The 22,070-nt window shown below is 40.8% G+C and overlaps 1 protein-coding gene across 1 annotated transcript in view; it reads left to right on the top strand.

The window, feature by feature from the left end:
* Nucleotides 1-22,070, top strand: part of KCNC4 (potassium voltage-gated channel subfamily C member 4) — a 46,728-nt gene that overhangs the window by 4,543 nt on the left and 20,115 nt on the right. Inside the window, exons 2-3 of the mRNA XM_060773266.2 lie at nucleotides 12,507-13,449; nucleotides 19,801-19,986. Of these exons, the coding sequence (XP_060629249.2) occupies nucleotides 12,507-13,449; nucleotides 19,801-19,986 (1,129 nt within the window). The remainder of the gene's footprint in view (nucleotides 1-12,506; nucleotides 13,450-19,800; nucleotides 19,987-22,070) is intronic.

The raw sequence follows: 22,070 nt of genomic DNA, 5'->3' as shown, positions 1-22,070 counted from the left end.
GAAATTGGGGAATGGTGTGAGCTCCCACCGTTAGCCCCAGCTTCTGCAAACCCAGCAGTCCAAAAACATGTCAATGTGAGTAGATCAATAGGTACCACTTCTTCAGGAAGGTAATGGTGCTCCATGCAGACATGCTGGACACATGCCCTTAGAAGTGTCTACAGTCAGCGCCAGGTCTTCAGCTTAGAAATGGAGATGAGCACCACCCCCCAGAGTCAGACACAACTAGACTTAATGTCATGGGAAACCTCTATCTTTACCTATCTAGAAAGATACGCATAGTTAAAGAAATGATATTCCCCATAGTCACGTACCCCTGCTGCAATGCAACCTGAGCCCTGCTACATGCACAATGGAGGACCTTCTTGCAGCAACACCGGAAGCACTCCAAGTGGCCAGATACTGGTCAAAGGACATTTAACCAGCTACCAAACTCACAAGTTGTGTATTTTTCTGTTTGTTTGCTTTGTTCTGTTAGAAATGTAATATAATGGACTGGTTGCTCTGACACGACAAATAAATACGTACGGATGTGAGAGCTGGACTATCGGGAAGGCTGAGCAAAGGAAGATAGATGCTTTTGGACTGTGGTGTTGGAGGAAAGTTCTGAGAGTGCCTTGGACTGCGAGAAAATCCAACCAGTCCATACTTCAGGCAATAAAGTCCGAGTGCTCATTGGAGGGAAGGATATTAGAGGCATAGATGAAGCACTTTGGCCACATAATGAGAAGAGAGGAAAGCTTAGAGAAGACAATGATGCAGGGGGAAAAGGAAGGAAAAAGGAAGAGGGTCTGACCAAGGACAAGATGGATGGATGGCATCCTTGAAGTGACTGGCTTGACCTTGAAGGAGCTGGGGGTGGTGACAGCCGACAGGGAGCTCTGGCATGGGCTGGTCCATGAAGTCACGAAGAATCAGAAGCAACTGAATGAATAAACAGCAACATCTAGGAAACAGTATGTGGAAGACAGCTTTCCTTGTCTTCTCCTCACAAATCTTTCTCAAATGACAGCAATCTCAGCTCCTTCTCCCCCATAGGTAAAGACTTATTATTTGATGGCAGTTTTCAGTTTGTTGGAGAAATCTGGATGAGGCAGCCCAATAGCAATGTTAGATAAAGTGGCAGGAAATGTGGCTCGAATACTCCAGTGACCTAGGTTTAGGATGATACACAGTAGCTCCCAAAGGAGACAGAATATGTATGATGATCCACTTAGCATTATCTAGCTGATGCGACCTGGCAGCTTCTGCTGACAGCAATTTGGCACAGAGATTTGGTCCTTCTCCATCTTAAAATTCCTTTAAACCCAAATACTGAATACAGATCCTCCATTCTGTTAATGAATGCAATTCAACTGATCTCAAACTCCAGAGAAGTTTAGAAAGGTTATCTTAATTGGTATCATCTAAATATCCTGTATCTGTCCTTCCAACATTACAGGCTGGAGTTGAGCAAGATATGTAAATGGTTCATTAAATATAAATGGGTTGTTTTAGAAAATGGCCCTGTGCTTCATTAGATGGCACAGAAATAATTATTCTTTATAAAGTGGGTTCCTACTATGAAAGAAAGAAATGTGAATGAAACAGTTACAACTCCTCCATTCCCACACCTACGCACATGAAATCAGTGCTTCTGCAAAGATCTCTCTGATCTTTGCTACTTGCTAGGCTTTGAACCAAAGACTGCCATTAGATTCCTTCTTCACCATGATGGGAATAAATTGTTGCAGAACCCAAATTATTTTCTTATTAGCCTTTGTATACGAGAGGTAGCATCATTGGCCCTATGAAGTTTTGTCTTCCTTTATCAGGCCAGATAATGTTTTGTAAATAATTTTGGACATGTTCTGAATCACCAGGTTTAGGAAAAATATTCTAAATGATGTCATTCTATCTCATTCTTGCAGTGTTTTTGCTGTGGAGATGTGGACCTCAGCTTGTATTTGAATCGACATATGGGGAGCAAAAGACAGCCAAGTTTTTGACTGTACAGGCAGTCTCCGAGTGACTTACAAAGGACTCAGGGCCTTTCCACACAGCCATATAACCCAGAATATCAAGGCAGAAAATCTCACAATATCTGCTTTGAACTGAGGGCCCTTCCACACAGACCTATATCCCAGAAGGTCAAGGCGGAAAATCCCACATTATCTCAGTGTGGACCCAGATAACCCAGTTCAAAGCAGATATTGTGGGATTTTTCGCCTTGATATTCTGGGATATAGAGCTGTGTGGAAGGGCCCTGGGTTATCTGAGTCCACACTGCCATATATCCCAGTTCAAAGCAGATAATGTGAGGTTTTATACAGCTGTGTGGAAGGGACCTCACAGTTAAGAATGAGGCTGAGACATCAGGAAGTGAGAGAAATCTACTCCTAGAAAAGGAAATTTACTCCAGAAAGAGTTATCATGGGGAAAGGTGTCTCAACTGAAGCTTTATCACCAATCCTTGCTCCCACAACAAGCCATTTTTTTTTCCAAAATCCAATTTTCACAGGGACAGAAAGTGAGGTAACATCTTTTGAACAGGGAGCACAGGCAGCAACACAAACACCACAGGGTTGTTAACCCTTCTCTGTGCTCTCCAAATCTAAAACACAGATTTTTGACTGGAGTTACACTTAAAAAACATACCTGTTCTGACTGACATACACATTCAACTTAAAAACCAACCTACAGAACCTATCTTGTTCATAACTTGGGGACTGCCTGTAACTGGTATTGTGTATGCTCACTGGCGAACCAAGCACCTGAATTTTATTTTTAAATAGCTCTCATCAGGCCCATCCAACCTGGAAGTTTATGGTGGGAATTGTAGTCCAAAACATCTGGAGGACAAAATATTCCACAACCCTGGTTTAAATTCTGTGTTGTTCTGTGCTCTCAAGTCATTTCTGACTTACGAACTAAGATGAACTTATCCCAGTGTTTTCTATGGCTGAGAGTGTATGATGTGCACAAGATCACCTGGGCAATGGATTAAACCCTGGTGGCGCAGGACTGCTGATTGACAGGTCAGCGGTTCAAATCCGGGAAGAGCGGGTTGAGCTCCCTCTGTCAGCTCCAGCTCCCCATTCGGGGACATGAGAGAAGCCTCCCACAAGGATAGTAAAACATCAAACGTCCAGGCGTCCCCTGGGCAACGTCCTTGCAGACAGCCAGTTTTCTCACACCAGAAGTGACCTGACATGGGAAAAAACCCTGACCAAGTGGGGAGTCTTCAGAGTAGTTGTCCAGTGCTCAAATCATTATACCATGTTGGTTCTCTGGTTTATCCATCAGATAAAGCCCAACCTGTTGACTGTTAGTTAACCTGGTACAAAATTGGCTTCAGTTGACATGATTAAAGCTAAAACATGGCATATTAACTCATTATAGTAAGTCAGAGATGCCCTGCTCTACTCTATTGCACATGACCTATTACCCCCTTACTATGATATCATTTATGGCATCAAGGACAGGGGTAGGGAATCTCAACCTCTGAGGTTAAATCCTGTGGTCTTGGGTATTCCAGTTCCAAATCTGGGCTTTCCCAGATGATAATGCATTGTCTTTCCCATGACATCAACATTTGTTGGATCCTCAGATCCCCTACCCCATTCTAAAAGGTCAAAATGCTTCTCCCACTATTGACAGTAGATACTTCAAACAAAAATGTGCTGGCATTTTTTGTTTCAATCTTTCACTCTGGAATGCAATCCCTAAGACTGAATTTATTATCTAGGTCAGCTGTACTCAACTCTGACAGGGGGCCATTTTTTATCCCTGACCATCCCTGCAGCGGAATACACTGCTGAAGTCACTCTTGTACTATTGGGCAAATTTTGGCTTGGAGGTTTTATGCAATGAGACAGGTGTCATTGGGCATTATTAAGCCCAAGCTGGTGCATGTAGAGATATTTTCTTGGTGTTTTGGAGTGATTTTTTTAAAAAAAAGTTTGGTAGGGCTGGCTTCTTTGAAAGAGGTCTCAAGGGACTTTAGAGACCCCAGAAAAGGACTTGGGGCTACATGGGATGTAGTTTCCCCATCCTAATTTAGGTCATTGGTGCCCTGTCTCTGCTTCCAGGTGGGCCTCTGTTTTGCATAGCCTAGTTGCAATTAGAGGGGCCATTGGTGGTGCAGCAGTTTAAACCACTGAGCTGCTAAACTTCCTGACCGAAAGAGTGGCGGTTTGAATCCGTAGAGTGGGGTGAAGTTCTACTGTTAGCCACAGTTTCTGCCAACCTAGCGGTTCAAACATGCAAATGTGAATAGATCAATAGGTACCACTTCTGTGGTAAGGTAACAGCACTCCATGCAGTCATGCTGGCCACATGTCCTTGGTGGTGTCTATGGACAACACCAGCTCTTCAGCTTAGAAATGGAGCACCACCACCCCCAAGAGTCAGACATGACAAGACGTAATGTCAAGGGGAAACCTTTATTTTCTTATTTGTAGTCAGAATCTCCTGTCTAGCCAGTTTTCTAGCTGTGCTACTTAGTTAACTGTCTAGTCCCATCTTACAGATTTATACACCCTCCTCTAAAATATGGTGTCACAAAAGGAAAGATTTTAGGTCAGCAACACCAAAACCTATGGTTGTGCCAGGATTTTGAATGGATCAGGATAAATTCTTGGTATGACATCAGTTTCAGTGTAGGAGTTCAGAAACTGGGCCAGCCCTGCCTAGCACTTGAGTGAGTTGGTTGCCTCAGGCAACAAATATTGCAAAGTGTCTGCCGAGTGTTGGAGGACAAAACTATGCACACTAAATAGCCTGCCTTGAATCCTCAAAGCTAGGTAATACTCTTGTTTCTAGAGCTGAAGAACAATTCTATCCATCCATCCAGTTGGCCACTGTTTGGTGTGATGAATAACATTGAGGCTCCATCTTGTTCTTTACCTCTGGCAGCAAATTGTCTTGAGTCAGCCTCATTCATACATCTGATCAGAATGTTGCGTTTCTTTCTTCACACCCATGCAGAAGCTATTTCCAGAAGACAAAGTGGAAAATGAGGTGCATTAATGACAGCGTGGCAGCATGGGTTTGCTCTTAAATTACGCTAAATCAGGTTAGAAAGCTGCTTAAAGGCTTCATTGGCTCCATATTAAGTGCAGAGAAACCTACATGGCTTGACTTTGGCTGCGGGGAGGGTCTGGCTTAGAAGCAACCGTAGGAAACCATGCTTTATGCTGGGAAGAAGCATTGCACCCCTGCAGTGCTGAACAAAGAAAAGGCATGCCAGAGTCTCACCGAAACAGCTGTAATCACGAACATGAAATGCTGCAGCAGCCTGCTTAACAGAGGAGGGCAGAGTTTAAAAGCCTCAAATGAAAGCAGACCTTCCGCCACACTTTCTGTCAATCACACAGGCAGGCATTAATTTTGCAGCCAAGAGCAGCAATCGATTACAGATTGTGTAAAAGGTAAAGGCAGAGCTTTATTATGGACAGAGGACATCAGAAATTCATCCAGAGGTTCTTTAGACCTAAGAGGAATCTATCGTGCTTTCTGCAATCAGATGGCAATTGAGCTGATAGTAGCAGAGACACAATTATCTTGTATAGGAAGCTGGTGTGATTAAATGTTTGAGGGTGGCAGGTCAAGGAGACTTTCATTCAAATCCCCACTCACTCATGAAGCTGGAGGTTGACCTTGGCTGAGTAATCCTTTCATAGTCTAACCTATATCTAAGGATGTTTAGGAAGATAAAATGAAGCAAGAGGAATAAATTCCTGTCAAGGCCACATATTTATTTATTGTGTCAGGAGTGAACCAAAACAGTTGTATTGCATTAAAAAGAAACAAAACACAAAGTTTGCAGACTTGGTATTCTATTAAATGTCCTTTGACCAGTAGCTGGCCACTTGAAGTGCCTCTGGTGTTGCTGCAAGAAGGTCCTCCATTGTACATGTGGCAGGGTTCAGGTTGCATTACAGTAGGTGGTCTGTAGTTTACTCTTCTCCACACTCGCATGTCGTGGATTTCACTTTGTAGCCCCATTTCTTAAGATTGGCTCTGCATCTCGTGGTGCCAGAGTGCAGTCTGTTCAGCACCTTCCAAGTCGCCCAGTTTTGTTTGTGCCCAGGAGGGAGCCTCTCATTTGGTATCAGCCATTGATTGAGGTTCTGGGTTTGAGTCTGCCACTTTTGGACTCTTTCTTGCTGAGGTGTTCCAGTGAGTGTCTCTGTAGAGCTTAGAAAACTATTTCTTGATTTAAGCCATTGGCATGCTGGCTGATACCCAAACAGGTGGTGGGCCAGAGATGTCACTGCCTTGGTCCTTTCACTATTGACTGCTACTCCCCATCGGATGTCAGGTGGTGCAATACCAGCTAAACAGTGTAATTTCTCCAGTGGTGTAATGTGCAGACATCCCATGATAATGCGGCATGTCTTATTAAGAGCCACATCCACTGTTTTAGCATGGTGAGATGTATTCCACACTGGGCATGCATACTCAGCAGCAGAGTAGCATAGCGCAAGGGCAGATGTCTTCACTGTATCTGGTTGTGATCCCCAGGTTATGCCAGTCAGCTTTCGTATGATATTGTTTCTAGCGCCCACTTTTTGCTTGATATTCAGGCATGCTTCTTGTAGGTTAGAGTCTAGGTTGAGAGTCCAGGATAACTCCCAGGTATTTGGGTGTGCTGCAATGCTCCAGTGGGGGCACTATGAACTCATGTTTCAGTGATCGCTGACTCTTCTTAACATTCTTTCAAGCATCATGTTCACAGCATGGGAGGGTGCAATTACCTCTGATGTTTACCTTGCAGGCCAAATTGTCATTCATATCCTGAACCACCTTTCACCTGCCAAGGTTTGCTTGTCAGCTGTGGACACTTTGGACAGAGATAGCCTCATTTCACTTATCAGTTAGGTAGTAACACATCAACATTTTATTATGGTCCAAAGACCCTTATTGCACCTTACTGCATCATTGCTTCTCAGCCTTTTTGCTAAGATAAGTTAAGCAGTAGCATCCAGGTGAACTACCATAATGTACTGTATGTGAAGCTACCCCTAAAACAGTTAAAAACCAATTTAACATCTAGATTTGAATTAGATGGTTGTCTCCACCAGTTATTTGTTTTAAGATAACCTTTAAGATGCAGATTTTGGCCAGTTATTTGAAGTATCTCTGGCTACCGATGAACCTGCTCATTGCATAATGATCTTCATAGTGCTATCAGCATCATAGGGAAGGAAGGATTATCACCATTAAAGCTTGGTGTCCACTGAAAGAAGCTTCTGCAGATTGCTACTGTTCAGGTTTTTTGTTGTTAACATGCATTTGTTAGATTCAATTTATGGTGAGCCTATAATCATAGAGTCACCATATATTCTTGAGAGGTTCTCAAGAAGCCCTATTGTTAACAGACATAATCAGGTTTTGCAAACTGAGGGCCATAACTGTTTTTAGTGAGAATACTATGATGTAGTATTCCTCTTTTCCTATTGTCTTCAACTTTACTTAGTATTATCATCTTTTCTAATGAATGAAAATACAATAATCTTCAGTTTAATCATTTGACTTCTCATGACTTGTTCTAGTATCCATTTTTGGTGGATCACGATATTTGTAAATTTCTCCTCCATTGCCTCATTTCAAATGTGTTGATTTTTCTTTCTTTCCAGCATTCATTTTTGCCTAGCTTTCACGCAAGTTTAGAGAAATGGGAAATACCATTAATTATCTACATTTTTGTGTTCAGTTATATATTTTTACAACCAAAAATCTAGTTGTTTCATAGCTCTTCTTCCAGATATTGCCCTTTATCTGATTTCTTAACTGTCATCACCACATGAAATCATAAACCATGTCTTCATAAGAAGGTTTAAAGTTGTGTCGCTCTTACCCTGAATGCACCAGATCTCCTCTGAAAGTCATTGGATTGTCTAAAGTCAACATGCGATTTAAAAGCATTTATTTTGCTTCAGAATCTCTGTGGTCACTATTTTTATCTTCCTAATATCTGGCTATGAGGAATGAGCTGGCAAACCACCACTGAGTATCTCTTGCTTTAAAAACAAAAACATGAAATTCATGAAGTCGGCATATGTCGACAGGCAACTTGAAGGGAGACACACAAAATATTCAGCTGTAATAATATGCAGCTACAAACTACTTGCAATAATGATATACATTTTACCAGTGGTGTACCATTATCCAGAGATGTGAGCAGAATTCCTTCCCAAAGTTTTAAAATGAGCCCTGAAAAACATTCAGTGTCAAGCTTCTTTTAGCTGAGATTCTGGGCTGAATTTTTAACTTTGTATTGGTTGGTAGTGGTTCTGGATTTAAATGGTTGAATTATAATATAATTATGCAGGACAGTGCTGCTGGCTTGCAAACTAATTAAACCATTGTTTTATATTATCATAACTGTAGTGGAACATTGTTGTTTTATGCTTAGTTTAAATGTGAGCCATCTTGTGAAAGCTTTGCCATAAAAAGCAGCACAGACGTATTTGAAACAAATAAATTGAATTAACATAATTGTATGAAGGAACTGGGCCAATTAAACCATGAAGCAATGTTGAACCAGCATTTGTCTTCCATAGCCCTGGGTGTATGCACCTCCTTTTGAAATGTAGAGCTAGTACAATGGCTAGATTTTGACTGGGACTACACATGAAGCTTTATGAAACCATTGCATTTTGCAGTATGCCAATCACCTCCTCTGATTTTCAAAATAAAGCATGTAGCATTTCTGAGGGACATGGTATACCATTGTGTCTTATGTATATATGTATCCTATTCCTGAAATATCCTGAATTTTATGGAAATATAGCCAAGAACAAGACTATTTTGAAATGGAAATGTACCAAAATTCCATTAATATAATGAGATGGAATGCCAGGGAGCACTGTAACTAAGGTGATTTCTTTTATTATGATGATTTTGAAAAATCTGGGGATAAATCCAATTTTTAGTCTAACTTAAAATAAATCCACTCTAAGTGTTCACTTATAAAGTCCAATTCATTAATTAGGTTCATTTTGTTTGGGATCAGTAACTGCATTTGGCCCCTGCAATTTTTCAGATTTAAATGCAATTTTTATTTTCAATATCTTGCATTAGCAGCTCATTCCTGTACATATATGTAGTAGATATGCAGCTCTGAATACTAAGCATCAGTGCCCATACTCCTGAGTAGACATGGTTTTATCTTGTGTTAGGAGCAACTTGAGAAACTGCAAGTTGCTTCTGGTGTGAGAGAATTGGCTGTCTGCGAGGACGTTGCCCAGGGGATGCCTGGATGTTTTTTGATGTTTTACTATCCTTGTGGGAGGCTTCTCTCATGTCCCCACCTGAGGAGCTGGAGCTGGCAGACAGACTTCATCCGCGCTCTCCCTGATTCGAACCTGCGGCCTGTCAGTCATCAGCCCTGCATCACCAGAGGCTCCAGTAGACAGGTTTAGAAGTAGAATGTTTCTTTCAGGACAGTATATATAGCATCATGGGGAAGGGTGGGGGGGAGGTGGATGCGGCCCCCTGGCGTGTACTTCAGGCCCTCAGACATGACTGGACTTCATGTCAGGGGAAAACCTTTACATTTACCTTACCTGCTTTGCATTGGATTATATGAATCCACATTGCCATATAATCCAGTTCAGTGCAGATAATCTAGCAATGTAGAAGGGGGTCTCAGATTTCAAATGCTGCTTTCTTTGTGACATGGGAAACTTGTGCAGGAAGAACAAAGACCCCTTCTACATTACCATATAATCCAATTATCAAATCAGATACTGATTTGAATGGGATTATATGAATCTACACTGCCATTTAATCCAGTTCAAAGCAGATTATCTGGATTTTATGTGGCAGGGTAGATGGAGCCAAATTTAAAACATCCTTGGATTTATTGAACAGATTTTACCATACATCCTCCTGACCTCAGATTGCAATCCCATGTTCATTTCTGTGGGAGTAAACCAAGGTGAAGAATGCATTGTCTTCCAGTTGCTTTGGGCTGCATTTCCCATCGGTCCTGGCCAGTATGGCCAATACTGAAGCTTGGGAAGTTGAAGTCTAACAACATCGGGAGAGCCCACTCACTTTCCTTGGTAAGTCTTTTGAGTAGTTTATTTTGCACATCACTTTTTGTGGACAAAGAATTCTAACAGGTTCTCAATGGATCTTCTTCTTCTCCTCAAGCAGATGTAAACCCTGAAGTGGAAAAGGAATTTTGAATTATTTTGTGGGTAATATGAACACTGTTCAACTGAAAAATCAATGTTTTCATTAACATAGTATTCTGAGAATAGATGAATTACCAATGGAAAACGTGAATTAGAGCATTAGTTGTCTTATTGATAAAATTAAAAATCCTATTGTGCATTTGATGGGTTTCATTCCTGCTTTGTTTATTAAAACAAACTTTGAAAACTCTTTAATTACTATTTTGTTGCTAAACCAAAGCACAAAGGAAGATGAACATGAATGTGACTGGAATACAAGCAAATGAGAGCAGTCCCAATTGGGTCATTGAAATCCTCCTGCTTATTCTTAGTATCAGTGGAGGTGTTAAATATGACCTTTGGGATGCAAGAGAGCACAAAAGCCACAACAAGTCCATTGCAGTCTATGCCATGGCAAGTTCTATGATGCTCATAACTGCTTCAGAAAGGGACACAATAAAGAGAGATGGGACTCCAGCTTGTCTAAATTTTGTCTGATTTGGAAATAAGGGCCATCATCCCCATCATAGAAGCCAATAGCAGTAGACCTTGAAGATGAGCAATTCAAAATAGATTGGCTTATGCACATTTACTTGGGGGGAAATCCCACTAATTTCAGTGAGAGTTACTTTTAGGTTAACGTATATAGGAACATATTGTGGTGATGCTTTTCTGGAAAAACTATTAAGATTTCTTGTATTTGCTTTCAAACTCACAAGCTTCTTTATCAGGCAGAGAAGAGGCGAAAACATGCAGAGTGTGTGTGATGGTGTTTAGACTCCCAAAGCCTACATTTTGCATTGAGATGATAGAGCAATTGGGTTATCACCAGCTATTATAGTCTACTCTAGAGGTGGAAAAGTTTCTAACATTGAGGGGACCTTGTGGGCCGTTTAAGGGACTTGAGAGAACCTCCTACCACCAGACCCACGCCATATGCATAATTGTCTCTCCACACGTTCTGGGAGTGTAGAGGAACCATTTACTACAGTACTTTAGGCCCTGGAGAGGCATAACAAAACATAAGCTAGAATTCATTACCTGCCCCCCCCCCCCCCAATGGGAGTGAGATTACTGGGATATTTGGTGCCTCAAAATAGCCCTGGAGACCAATACACTCCCAATAGGCTGCACCTTTTCAACATCTGCTCTAATCAAACCTTTCTTTGATACTAGCTCAAAGACTTCATGACTCTGGATTTGCACTATTACATAATACAGCTTGGAACTACATTATGTGGTCAGTGTAGACCCATATAATGCCATTTAAATTGCCTTGAACTTCATTATATGGGTCTACACTGACCATATAATGCAGTTTCTAACTGGCAGTGTAGATTCAGCTTCTATCTCCAACACTTTCCTGATAAAGATGTGTGTTAATTTCAAATGCTAGGTAATATTCCTTTCTAGTTGGTTTAGTAAAGATCTCACCACAATTATGACTTCAAATTTGTCTTCTACGCAATATGGCCACCCTTTCACTTGCATGTATTGGTTCAGGATATCATTCTGCCTTGAGGCATGGATCGGAATTCAAAATTATGATTCATTCTTGAATAATAACAAGTCTCCAAGGGGTAATCATATTTATTGCAGTAACCCTGACACTTTACAGAAGAATTAATTTATTGCAGCACAAGCATTTATGGATAGTAGCATCAGATACATGAAATGCTCTACACATCCACCCACAGAGTATACATGATCAGGAATAACTGTGTGTTTTGTTTATGTGTTTTAGCAATGTTGTAACCCGCCTCAAGCTGTGAGGAGAGGCGGGTAAGAAAATTATATTATTATTATTATTATTATTATTATTATTATTATTATTATTATTATTATTATATGTAGCAAGGTAAGAAGAACGTTAAAAGTCATAAATATTGACAGTGACAAATGTATTACCACTGGCCATTCATCAAACTGTTGCAATAACATGAACACAGTGGCACTTGGGAAGTCAATTAACACATTTTGTGTGATAAAAAAACTTGTAATGTGATGTAGTCATGAAAAGTAGAAAACCTTCCAAGGAAGTCATTTGTATTACACACTGATGGCCCACATTATACCAAGAAGAGACAAAGAGTCTCATATGAAATGTGCAAATCACAACACCAAACATATATTTTGATCAGAGCTATTTCTCATCCTAGTTCAAATCAAGTGTATACAGTATTTTCATTCTGTCATCTTTGTAGTGATTAATAAAAGCAGATGAGAGAGAGGAAGAAAATGTATTTCAAAGCTTGTCACATCTCTCTTTAGATTGTTTTTCGTCTCTCATGGCATGTTCATTTTAACCACTGAGATTGTTTTCCCCTTCCTCTGCAGGTAATTGCCTTTGCCTCCCTTTTTTTCATTCTGGTGTCCATCACCACATTTTGCTTGGAGACACATGAAGCCTTTATTAAGCATTCGAATACAACTGAGACAGTGGTGGATGGAAACACGACACAGTTCATTGTGGTGCATGAGATGGAGACGGAGCCCATTCTCACTTACATTGAGGGAGTTTGTGTTCTGTGGTTCACTCTGGAGTTTCTAGTACGCATTATGTGCTGTCCAGATAAATTGGTCTTCGTTAAGAACCTTCTTAATATCATTGACTTTGTAGCCATCTTGCCCTTCTATGTGGAGGTGGGTCTCAGTGGCCTGTCATCCAAGGCTGCACGAGATGTACTGGGCTTCCTGAGGGTAGTCCGCTTTGTCCGGATCCTCCGCATCTTCAAGTTGACACGTCATTTTGTGGGTCTTCGGGTGCTGGGCCACACGCTCCGGGCCAGTACCAATGAGTTTCTTCTTCTCATCATCTTCCTTGCTCTGGGAGTTTTGATCTTTGCCACCATGATCTATTATGCTGAAAGGATTGGTGCTGAGCCATCTGACCCTAGTGGTAGTGAGCACACCCATTTCAAGAATATTCCCATTGGATTCTGGTGGGCTGTAGTGACCATGACCACTCTGGGATATGGTGACATGTACCCTAAGACCTGGTCAGGAATGCTGGTGGGAGCACTTTGTGCTCTGGCTGGAGTCCTTACCATCGCTATGCCTGTTCCAGTAATTGTCAACAATTTTGGAATGTATTACTCCTTGGCTATGGCTAAGCAGAAGCTGCCAAAGAAGAAAAAAAAGCATATACCTCGCCCAGCACCACTTGACTCTCCAACTTATGGCAGATCAGATGACAACTCCCCCCACAACAGTGTGCAAAGTTGTAACAGCCCCCTAGCAGCAGCAACAGCAGCAGGAATGATGGCAAACAAAAGATCAGGTGAGATGTTAAGATACTGGGCTTGATGAAACCTGTGGAGTGGGGGAATGGTGGTAGGTATCTGCGTGCAGCTAAATTACACCTTGTGGAGGATCAAAGACAGGTTCTCTATCTTGTGTATCAAAAGCTGAGTGAAGGATTCTGAGAGCTGTATTCCAAGACAATGTTTTCAAGCTCTGATGCTAGCTTTGAATCACTCCTGTTATGATCCTAGAGTGGGAAGGGCCACAAGGAACATCTAGTCCAACTTCTGACATGTAGAAAATCATAACTACAATACTCCAGAAAGATGGCCATGTAACTTCTGTAGATCTTCAAAGGAGAGTCCACCATCCTCCAAGGCAGTGTTCCTCTGTCTAATACAACTTTGAGTCAAGAGATTCTTCCTAATGTTTAGGTGGAAACAACCGTTTACAGTCATTTGCTACATGTATTTAATTATTTTCCTAAAAATAAAAGTTAAAAAATACACCACATTGCAGATATAACTCAACAAGAGTTATAATCTCACTCCTTTTGTAGTGCAACTTTAACATTTAGTTGTTTTTATAATTACAGTGGTATGGCCACACTAAATAGGAGTGGAGGAGTACCTTTTGATTGAAGTGCTAGCTCATGTGATATCTGGTACTACTGAATGGAAAACATAAACAATAATTATGTATGTGAAACAGGAAAATAAAGTATCATTTTAAAAATTGTAATCATTGTAATTAACTAATTACCGTGAATGGTTTTGGGATGTAACTGTAATCAATTGGTTTGAAAGTCACTTTCCAGATTGTGATCATTAGGGACTTAGTTTGAGAAGCCAAATAACACCCTCAGATACTTTCTGGCGCAAAAAAAAAGGTCAAATGGTAAACCAATGCACAAGAAGATCATCACTCATATGGTTAGAACATGGAAAAGGGTATTTGACTACACCTCCCAGATTCTTGCAGCCAGCATAATAATGATTGACTAGAGGATTTGGAGTTGTACTCCAATGTTGATTTGAGTAAGTGTTTATTACTATCATCCCACAGCTTCAGAGATTAGAACATAAATGAGTAGATCCAAATTATAAGAAAAGTGATTCCAAGTTGTGCAAATGATATATGCCACAATATGGCATATGTGTGGAGCATGAAAAGGCAGAAATTAATTGATGCAGGTGATTTATTCTTGTTGCTGTGCCTTTGTTTGTTTCAGCTGGCCATTGTTAAGCTAGCTCTATCATTGCAGCTTAGGTCTGTGCTTCTCTTGGGTTTCTTGTTGCAGACTTCTGGCTAACAGTGGGAACTGCTTTGGGACTTGCATGGGAAGCCTAAGTGTACAGCAGGCTTTAAAGAGGAAGCGAGAGTGTGCGCCCTCTTTTTTATCCGGAAGACAGGCAAGAATTTTTATTGAAGTGCTTTCTGGTAAATGACTCCTGAAGAAACAGATGTGGGGGCTGGTCTTTGTTTGAATGGGTGTGTGTGCATATGTAAGACAGGGAGTGTGGAAAACACAGTATGCATTAGCTGAGGATTTAACTTCAGTGGTTTCTCTCCTAATTTGGCTCATAACAAATGAAACAGACAATATGAAATATGTAAGCTGAAGAAATACTTAGCTTGCTCCAAGTGTAGATATGCTAATAGGTTGTTGTTGTTGTTGTTTCCTCATTACTAGGTCAATGAATTTTTCAGGTGAGAAAATCAGAGAGACTCAATACCAGGTTATGTGCAGCCACTGTGAAATGGCAACCTTGCACCCAAAAGAGGGAAATAGGCTACAGATTTGATGCAGACTAGGTAGGGTGCAACCAGTATAACAAACAGAGTTGAGAGATCTCAAGAGCCATTCAGTCAAACTCCATTTTGACATGCAGGAACACACAAGATCTTAATATTTAGCTGAGATCTCTTTAAAATGTATTGCTCCTTTTTCTAGTCTCTGGAGTAGGAGAAAACAAGCTTGCTCTGTCTTTAATAGGACATCCTTTCAAATATTTAAACCTGGTCATTTTGTCCCCGCTTAACCTTCTCTTCACCAGGCTAAACATACCCAGCTCCCTAAGCCACTTGACTTTCACACCTTTTACCATTTTGTTGCCATTCTCTGGACATGTTCTAGCTTGTCAATATCCTTCTTGAATTGTGGTGCTCAGAACTGGACACAGTATTCCAGATGAGGTCTGACCAAAGTAGGATAGATTTGTGCTATTCCTTCCTTCGATCTAGCCACTACTCCTACCTTAGAATTGCATTGGGTTTTTAGCAGCTACATGACACTAGTTATGCATCATTCAAAAGTATCTTGTAGCACCTTAGAGACTGAGGATGAAATTGGCAGCGTGATCACTCATAGACTGATTCAACTTCCTCAGATGCTATTAACAGTTGACTTGTTCAGTTAGTTGTTTACTAAAACTTCCAGATCCTTTTGACATCTATTGTTTCAAGCCAGGTGTCATCCATCCTATCGTTGTGCTTTTCATCCCCCCCCCCCCCCCTAAGTGTAGTATCTTATATTTCTCTTTGTCAAAATTCATTTTGTTACTTTTGGCACTGTGCTCCAATCTGCAAAAATCATTTTGAATTATGATTCTGTCCTCTGGATATTTGATATTCGTCCTAATTTGGTGGCATCTGAAAATCTGGTAATACGCCCTCTTTTCTGTCATCATGCCATTTATAAAATAGTACATGTCCAGTTTTGCCCAGAAATATCCTTAAAGTTCAGTTTAGAGTTAGGTTGTTTTTATATTGTTGAATATGGTTTGTCCTAACGTAATTTGTCTGAATGTCCCCCCCCCCCTTTGGGCATTGAATGTTTGCCATACATGTTGGAAACCACCCCTTCCCCTTGGGATAGGGCAGTCTAAAAATAAATAAATAATAATTATTATTACTACTATTACTACTACTACTAAAACCAGCTTTAAAGGAACTCAAAAAGCTTTACTTCAGCAAAGTTTAAAATAGCAAAATCAAATTCACAAAAGCAAGTTCACAAGAGGCAAGATCACAAAACAAGGCAAAAGTCTTTTGGGTGAACAAAGTAAAGTATTTGGTAATTTCTTCTCAAGGCAAAACAGTTCGAAAGATGAGGCTTCTTGCAGAAACAAATACAGGATCCAAGGGGAGGTAATTGGATCGGTTGCTGCCAGCGACGGTTGTTTCCCCTGCTTTTGATTTATAGCCCTCAGCCCACTGTACAAGAGCCTCTAGGGGAGTAGTCTGATTGCTACGCCTTGCTTGTTGCTCCCTTCGGTGTTCTTGAAACTTAGGAACAACCTGTGTGCCTCCCCCCTCTTCTTCTTCTGAGCATGGTTGACCATCTGCCCAGAATCTGCAGCCCCTTCCTCTTCAGCCTTCTCCTCTTCCAATTCCTACTCAGAGGCAGAAGAGGAAGACACAACAGTACAGGACCCAGGACATAATACTGTGGCATCCCAGTAGTAGTTTTTCTTCGGGATGAAGAGGTGCCATTAGTGAGCACACTTTGGGTTTAGTCGGTAAACCAATCAGAAATCCAATTAACAGTAGCATTGTCTAGTCCACCTTTTGCTAGCCAATTTGCAAGAATATTATGGGGAACCTTATCAAAAGTCTTATGAAAACCAAAGTATGCTAAATACTTAGCATTCTCCACATCTAACAAGATTCCAACTCTGTCAGAAAAAGAAGTAAGATTAGTCTGGCATGACTTCTTTTTGAGAACTAATTTTGACTTTTATTGATCATGACATTCCTTTCCAAGTGCTTACAGACTAACTGTTTAATTATCTGCTCTAGAATCTTTCCTGGTATTGATGTCAAGCTGATTGGAACAATAATTCCACTCCACCCCCAAGTTTTTGGAGATTCAGACAACCTTTCCAATCTAATAATACTTCACCTGTTTCCAAGGAACCCTGATGCTGTAGCCTATATTTTAGAACTGTTTCCAAACCTTTGGTCTTCCAGGAGTTTTGGGCTTTAACTCCCAGCTTACTAGTTGTTAGGAATTGTAGCAGCTGAAGTCCAAAACTCCTGGGGGACCAAAGGTTGGGAAACTTTTAGAGAAAGGAACTAGCAAAACCTCCTGTGAAGATTCCTTGCCACACAAAATCCTAGGAAAGTAATGAGCTCACCATAAGCTGACAGGTGACCTAAGCCACACACACACACACAATTGAGCAGTTCACTGGATTTCTTCAGACATAGGTCAAGGCAATGCTATGAGATAATTAATTCTTTTGGGGGGTAGATTGTGTGTAAGATTAGACAAACACAGCAATGTCCATATTGGAATATCATGACTGGCATATTACCAGGCATATTTTACTGATAGGTATATACAATGATTTGTGGCCTTAGATGCTCAAATATCAAATAGCTGGTACAGAAAACACGTGTTTGTGCAGAAGCCCTATGTTTGTGGGTCATAGGGCTGAGACATATGGAACACACTCTTTTCTGTAATAATTCAGTATGCAGTAAGTTCACTTGTGCATAATGGTGAAAGAACTGAGTGCAAATCCCCAGACTAGAATGTCCCAGGATTGTGGCCAAATTCCCAGATGGCATAAACTGCTGGAACTCAACAGAAGAGCAGCTGCCTTTCCTCCCACCGCAACGAGCAGTTTAAAGCTACAGAGCTTGGAAGAATGCACAGTTTTGGACTCCAGTTCCCAGAATTCCCTAGCCAGCATGGTATGGTTGCCAGATTTTGGGGACTATAGCCCCAAAAGGTAACTTTCCTAGGCTCTAAATGTATATGCATGATTTGCAACTTGGATTTTCTTTCTGCAATGCCCGTGCAATCATCATGCATCCTTCTTTGGAGGCTTTTAAGCAGAGGCTGGATGGCCATCTGTCAGGGGTGATTTGAATGCAATATTCCTGCTTCTTGGCAGGGGGTTGGACTGGATGGCCTCTTCCAACTCTTTGATTCTATGATTCTATGATTCTATGACTGCCACTCCAGCATCAATAAGATATCTTTCCCCCTCTACATTGCTACCACTTACAACTTTTGTTTAAAGTTAGGCAGCATATTCTCTCAGGAAGCTCTTCAGTGTCCTTTCCCTGGGATTTCAACAGCTATCTCTCCGAGTGCTTGTTGATACAAAAGAAGCTTCCTGTATTTGTGACTTCACATATCCTTCCACAGACAGCCAATTAAATCCCAGGGGCAAGCCGCTAAACTGCTCCCTGAAGCCAAATGCTACCTATTGTAATTCTTGAGATTCCTAAGGCAGTGAAGAAAGCAAACCAGTAGTGACTATCTGGGGAAATCCTTTTATGGGCACAGGATGTATTGTCTAATATTAATAGTGATCAATACATACAATAGGCCCTCCACTTTCATAGGATTAAGAGTGTGAGATCTCTGCAAAAGTGGAAAACCCACAAATTAACCACTGCTTTTTTTACCTGATAGAACAACTCTCTAGGAATCACTAGGTCCTCTATTGCAGCTCTATGGTCAGCTTCCACTAGATATTGAACAGAGGATTGTGCTGGAGAACCTAGAGATTTCTTGAGAGAACATATTAATCAAATCCATGAATAATCAAATCTGCAAAAGTTAATCCCACAAAAGGCCATCTTCCGCCCTCCACATTCTCTGGGTTAAGGGCAAAAATGAAATAATGTGTAGCTGTGAGTCTTCTGAGCTGTATGGCCATGTTTCAGTAGTATTTTCTCTTCTCCATAATGCTTCTGGAACATGGCCATACAGCCTGGAAGACTCACAGCAACACAGTAATTCTAGCCAAGAAAGTCTTTGACAACACAGTGAAAGAATGCAAATTAAAAATGCTAGTTTTTGTTTTTTTACCTAAAATAACATTTCTCTTAGGAATGTCTAGATTCTCCAGTACAACTCAGTGGTGAAGTTCTGCTGGAGGTTGAACATAAAATTGCACTGTCCTCCAGCATGACTCTATCAACCTCTGTCAGAAGTTTATCCTAAAGTTGTAGTAGAGGACCTGGAGATTCCTACAGATAACATTTTAGTCCAATCCATGAATAAGCAAATCTGCAAAATTCAAACCCACAAATGTGGAGGGCTAACTGTACTATTAAATAAACACAGTTAAGGTCTTCTACTAAAGGAGACATCTCCTTCAAGTTCACTGTGGCTTCATTTCTCTTCTGTGCAGAGTTTCTCAGCCAACATAGAAGGAGATGTCAGGTAGAAAAAGAGCTCAGAGATGGCCCACTCACACACTTTGAGTGGGCACAGTTATATAGTGCCTACACAAATTGGGATTAGGATTTGTCATATGGGTCTTCATTACATGTTCTGGAATGTTCTAGGAAAGCAAGAACAGGAGGACTGGTTTTATCTTGTCTCAGATGTTTATCCCCCTCCCCCCCTTTGCTCTTTCCCAAGATACCAAGCAGAATGGTGATGCCAATGTGGTGCTGTCTGATGAAGAGCAGCCCCTTTCGTCTCCGTGCGAGGAGAAGCGGCCCATGAGGCGCTCGAGTACTAGAGACAAAACCAAAAAAGCTGCCACCTGCTTTCTCCTGAGCGCTGGAGATTTCTCTTGCACTGCTGATGGTGGCATCCAAAAAGGTATGATGGAGGCCGTGGGACAGTGGATGGAGGGGAAGGTTGTACAGGGAGCAAACAGGATATATTTATGAGGCAGAAGTCTTAGTGGTGAAACAAATGGAAACAGGGAGGAAATATTTTTATTTTAACACTGTGGCTGTCCCTGCTCTTTTGCTGACTGTGGTAAGATGACCAGGTTGGGACCCAGGGAACATTTCTGTGTCTTTTCCCTTTCATGCTATACAACGCATAGAGAAGTGATAATGCTACATTTATATGGAGCAAAACCCCAAGCACAGATGAAAGAAAAAGTGTTCACACAAAGGATTTTGACATAAACAAGCACAGAACATGTTAAAGAAAAGTCAATGCCTGGGTCATTAAAATACAGGTTGTGTATCCCTTATCCAGACTTTCAAAATAATTCAAAATTGTCCTCATGGGTTGCTAAGATTGTGACATCTTTGGTTTTGGATGATTCAGTGTACACAAACTTTGTTTCTTGCAAAAATCATTTTAAAATTGTGTATAAAATCATCCTTAGTCTATATTTATATGAAACATAAATTAACCTTTAAATCTACATGTTATCTCCAAGATAAGTCATTATGTATATACAAGGAATCCAAAATCCAAAGCACTCCAAGGTACAGAAGAACATTTCAGGTCCCAAGCACTTTGGATAAGGATACCAAACCTCTAAGAACATTCACCCCTTTAAAAAATCCCTGGAAGAAAACAATAAATCTAAGGATTACAAAGAATAAGGAGTGATCTTTATGAGTTATTAGAAGCACATTCAGATACAAAATAATAGGAAAAATAATTTAGTGCAGAGTCCAATGACATTTGGTAGGCCTATCTCTCCCCGAGACCAGGATTTATCTTTGAGTTATGCCATTCAAGCTGTGTTGTTACTTTGACTGCCAACTTTTATTGAACTTCCTTTCCTCCACATTCCCTCTCAGCAATAGAAGCATATTTCCCAGTTTATATCTTATTCCTGCTAGTATCCTTTGAGTTCATCGTAATAAAGTTCTGACGTAGATCAGCATGCATAGAAGAAGGATAGTGAACAGCTGGTTTTTCATAGTAACTAGATTGGGTAAGTTTAGTAGTTTCCATCACAGTAGCTGTCACTCAGCATCTATGAGGGGGCACTTTTAGATAGATGGTTGAGAAAACATGACCAAGTAGGATTGAGTCATTATCATGAACACATTTTCTGGCTTGCTGCCCCTTTCTGTTGAGAGTTGAAAATTAAGCTGTAGCTGCCTAGATCTGATGGTGAGCTTGATTGAGTTACTATTTAGTACTGCTATGCTCAAGATTTTCCAGCTGGCATAACCATTGGTATTTTGCCTGGGCAGGCATAGGGAGCAAAGTCCCTAGCATTGTTAGACCTATTTGCTCCATAAGGGCAGGATCTAAAACAGTGGTTCTCAATCTGTGGTTCCCCAGGTGTTTTGGCCTACAACTCCCAGAAATCCCAGCCATTTTACCAGCTGTTAGGATTTCTGGGAGTTGAAATCCAAAACATCCGGGGATCCACAGCTTGAGAACCATCTAAAAGAATGTACGTGCATAGTGAATTGAGTTTGTTTTTAAAAGTATTTAAAGCATTCAAGAAGAAGTATTTAAAGTATTCAAGAACTTCTTCAAGTAGAGATCTTCAAGGCCAAAGTGTTATGTAAACAACTGAGATGGAAAAGGTAGAGTGACAGTTGGCCTTACAAGAAACGGTGAGTAAGAGTCTAGAACAGGAAGTCATCCCATAATGCTGCTAACTGTTCTCAGTTGCTATTTCTCAAGTGACCTAGTTTTGACTGGTGAGATGGCAAAAGATAGTGCGACAATATGTGGATTAAGCAGGCTCATTCTCAGAGATTAGAAATGTTATATTTTGGAGTACAGCTCTCAGAATCCACCAGTGAGCATGCGAAAAAGCAAAAAGTAACTTTTCAGAGCTTTGTCCAACTTTGTTTCCACTTGAACTCATACTGTTGGTCATCTGGTCAAGCCAAAAAATTGACAGACTCTGCTTACCCAGAAATGTAGTTCATGAGGTATAAACTCTTGCAGAGTTTTGTATCAGATCTGCAGTT

This window comes from Anolis sagrei, chromosome 4 (assembly GCF_037176765.1).
Source record: "Anolis sagrei isolate rAnoSag1 chromosome 4, rAnoSag1.mat, whole genome shotgun sequence".
Lineage (NCBI taxonomy): Eukaryota > Metazoa > Chordata > Lepidosauria > Squamata > Dactyloidae > Anolis > Anolis sagrei.
This window is presented reverse-complemented; position numbering and strand designations above follow the sequence as displayed.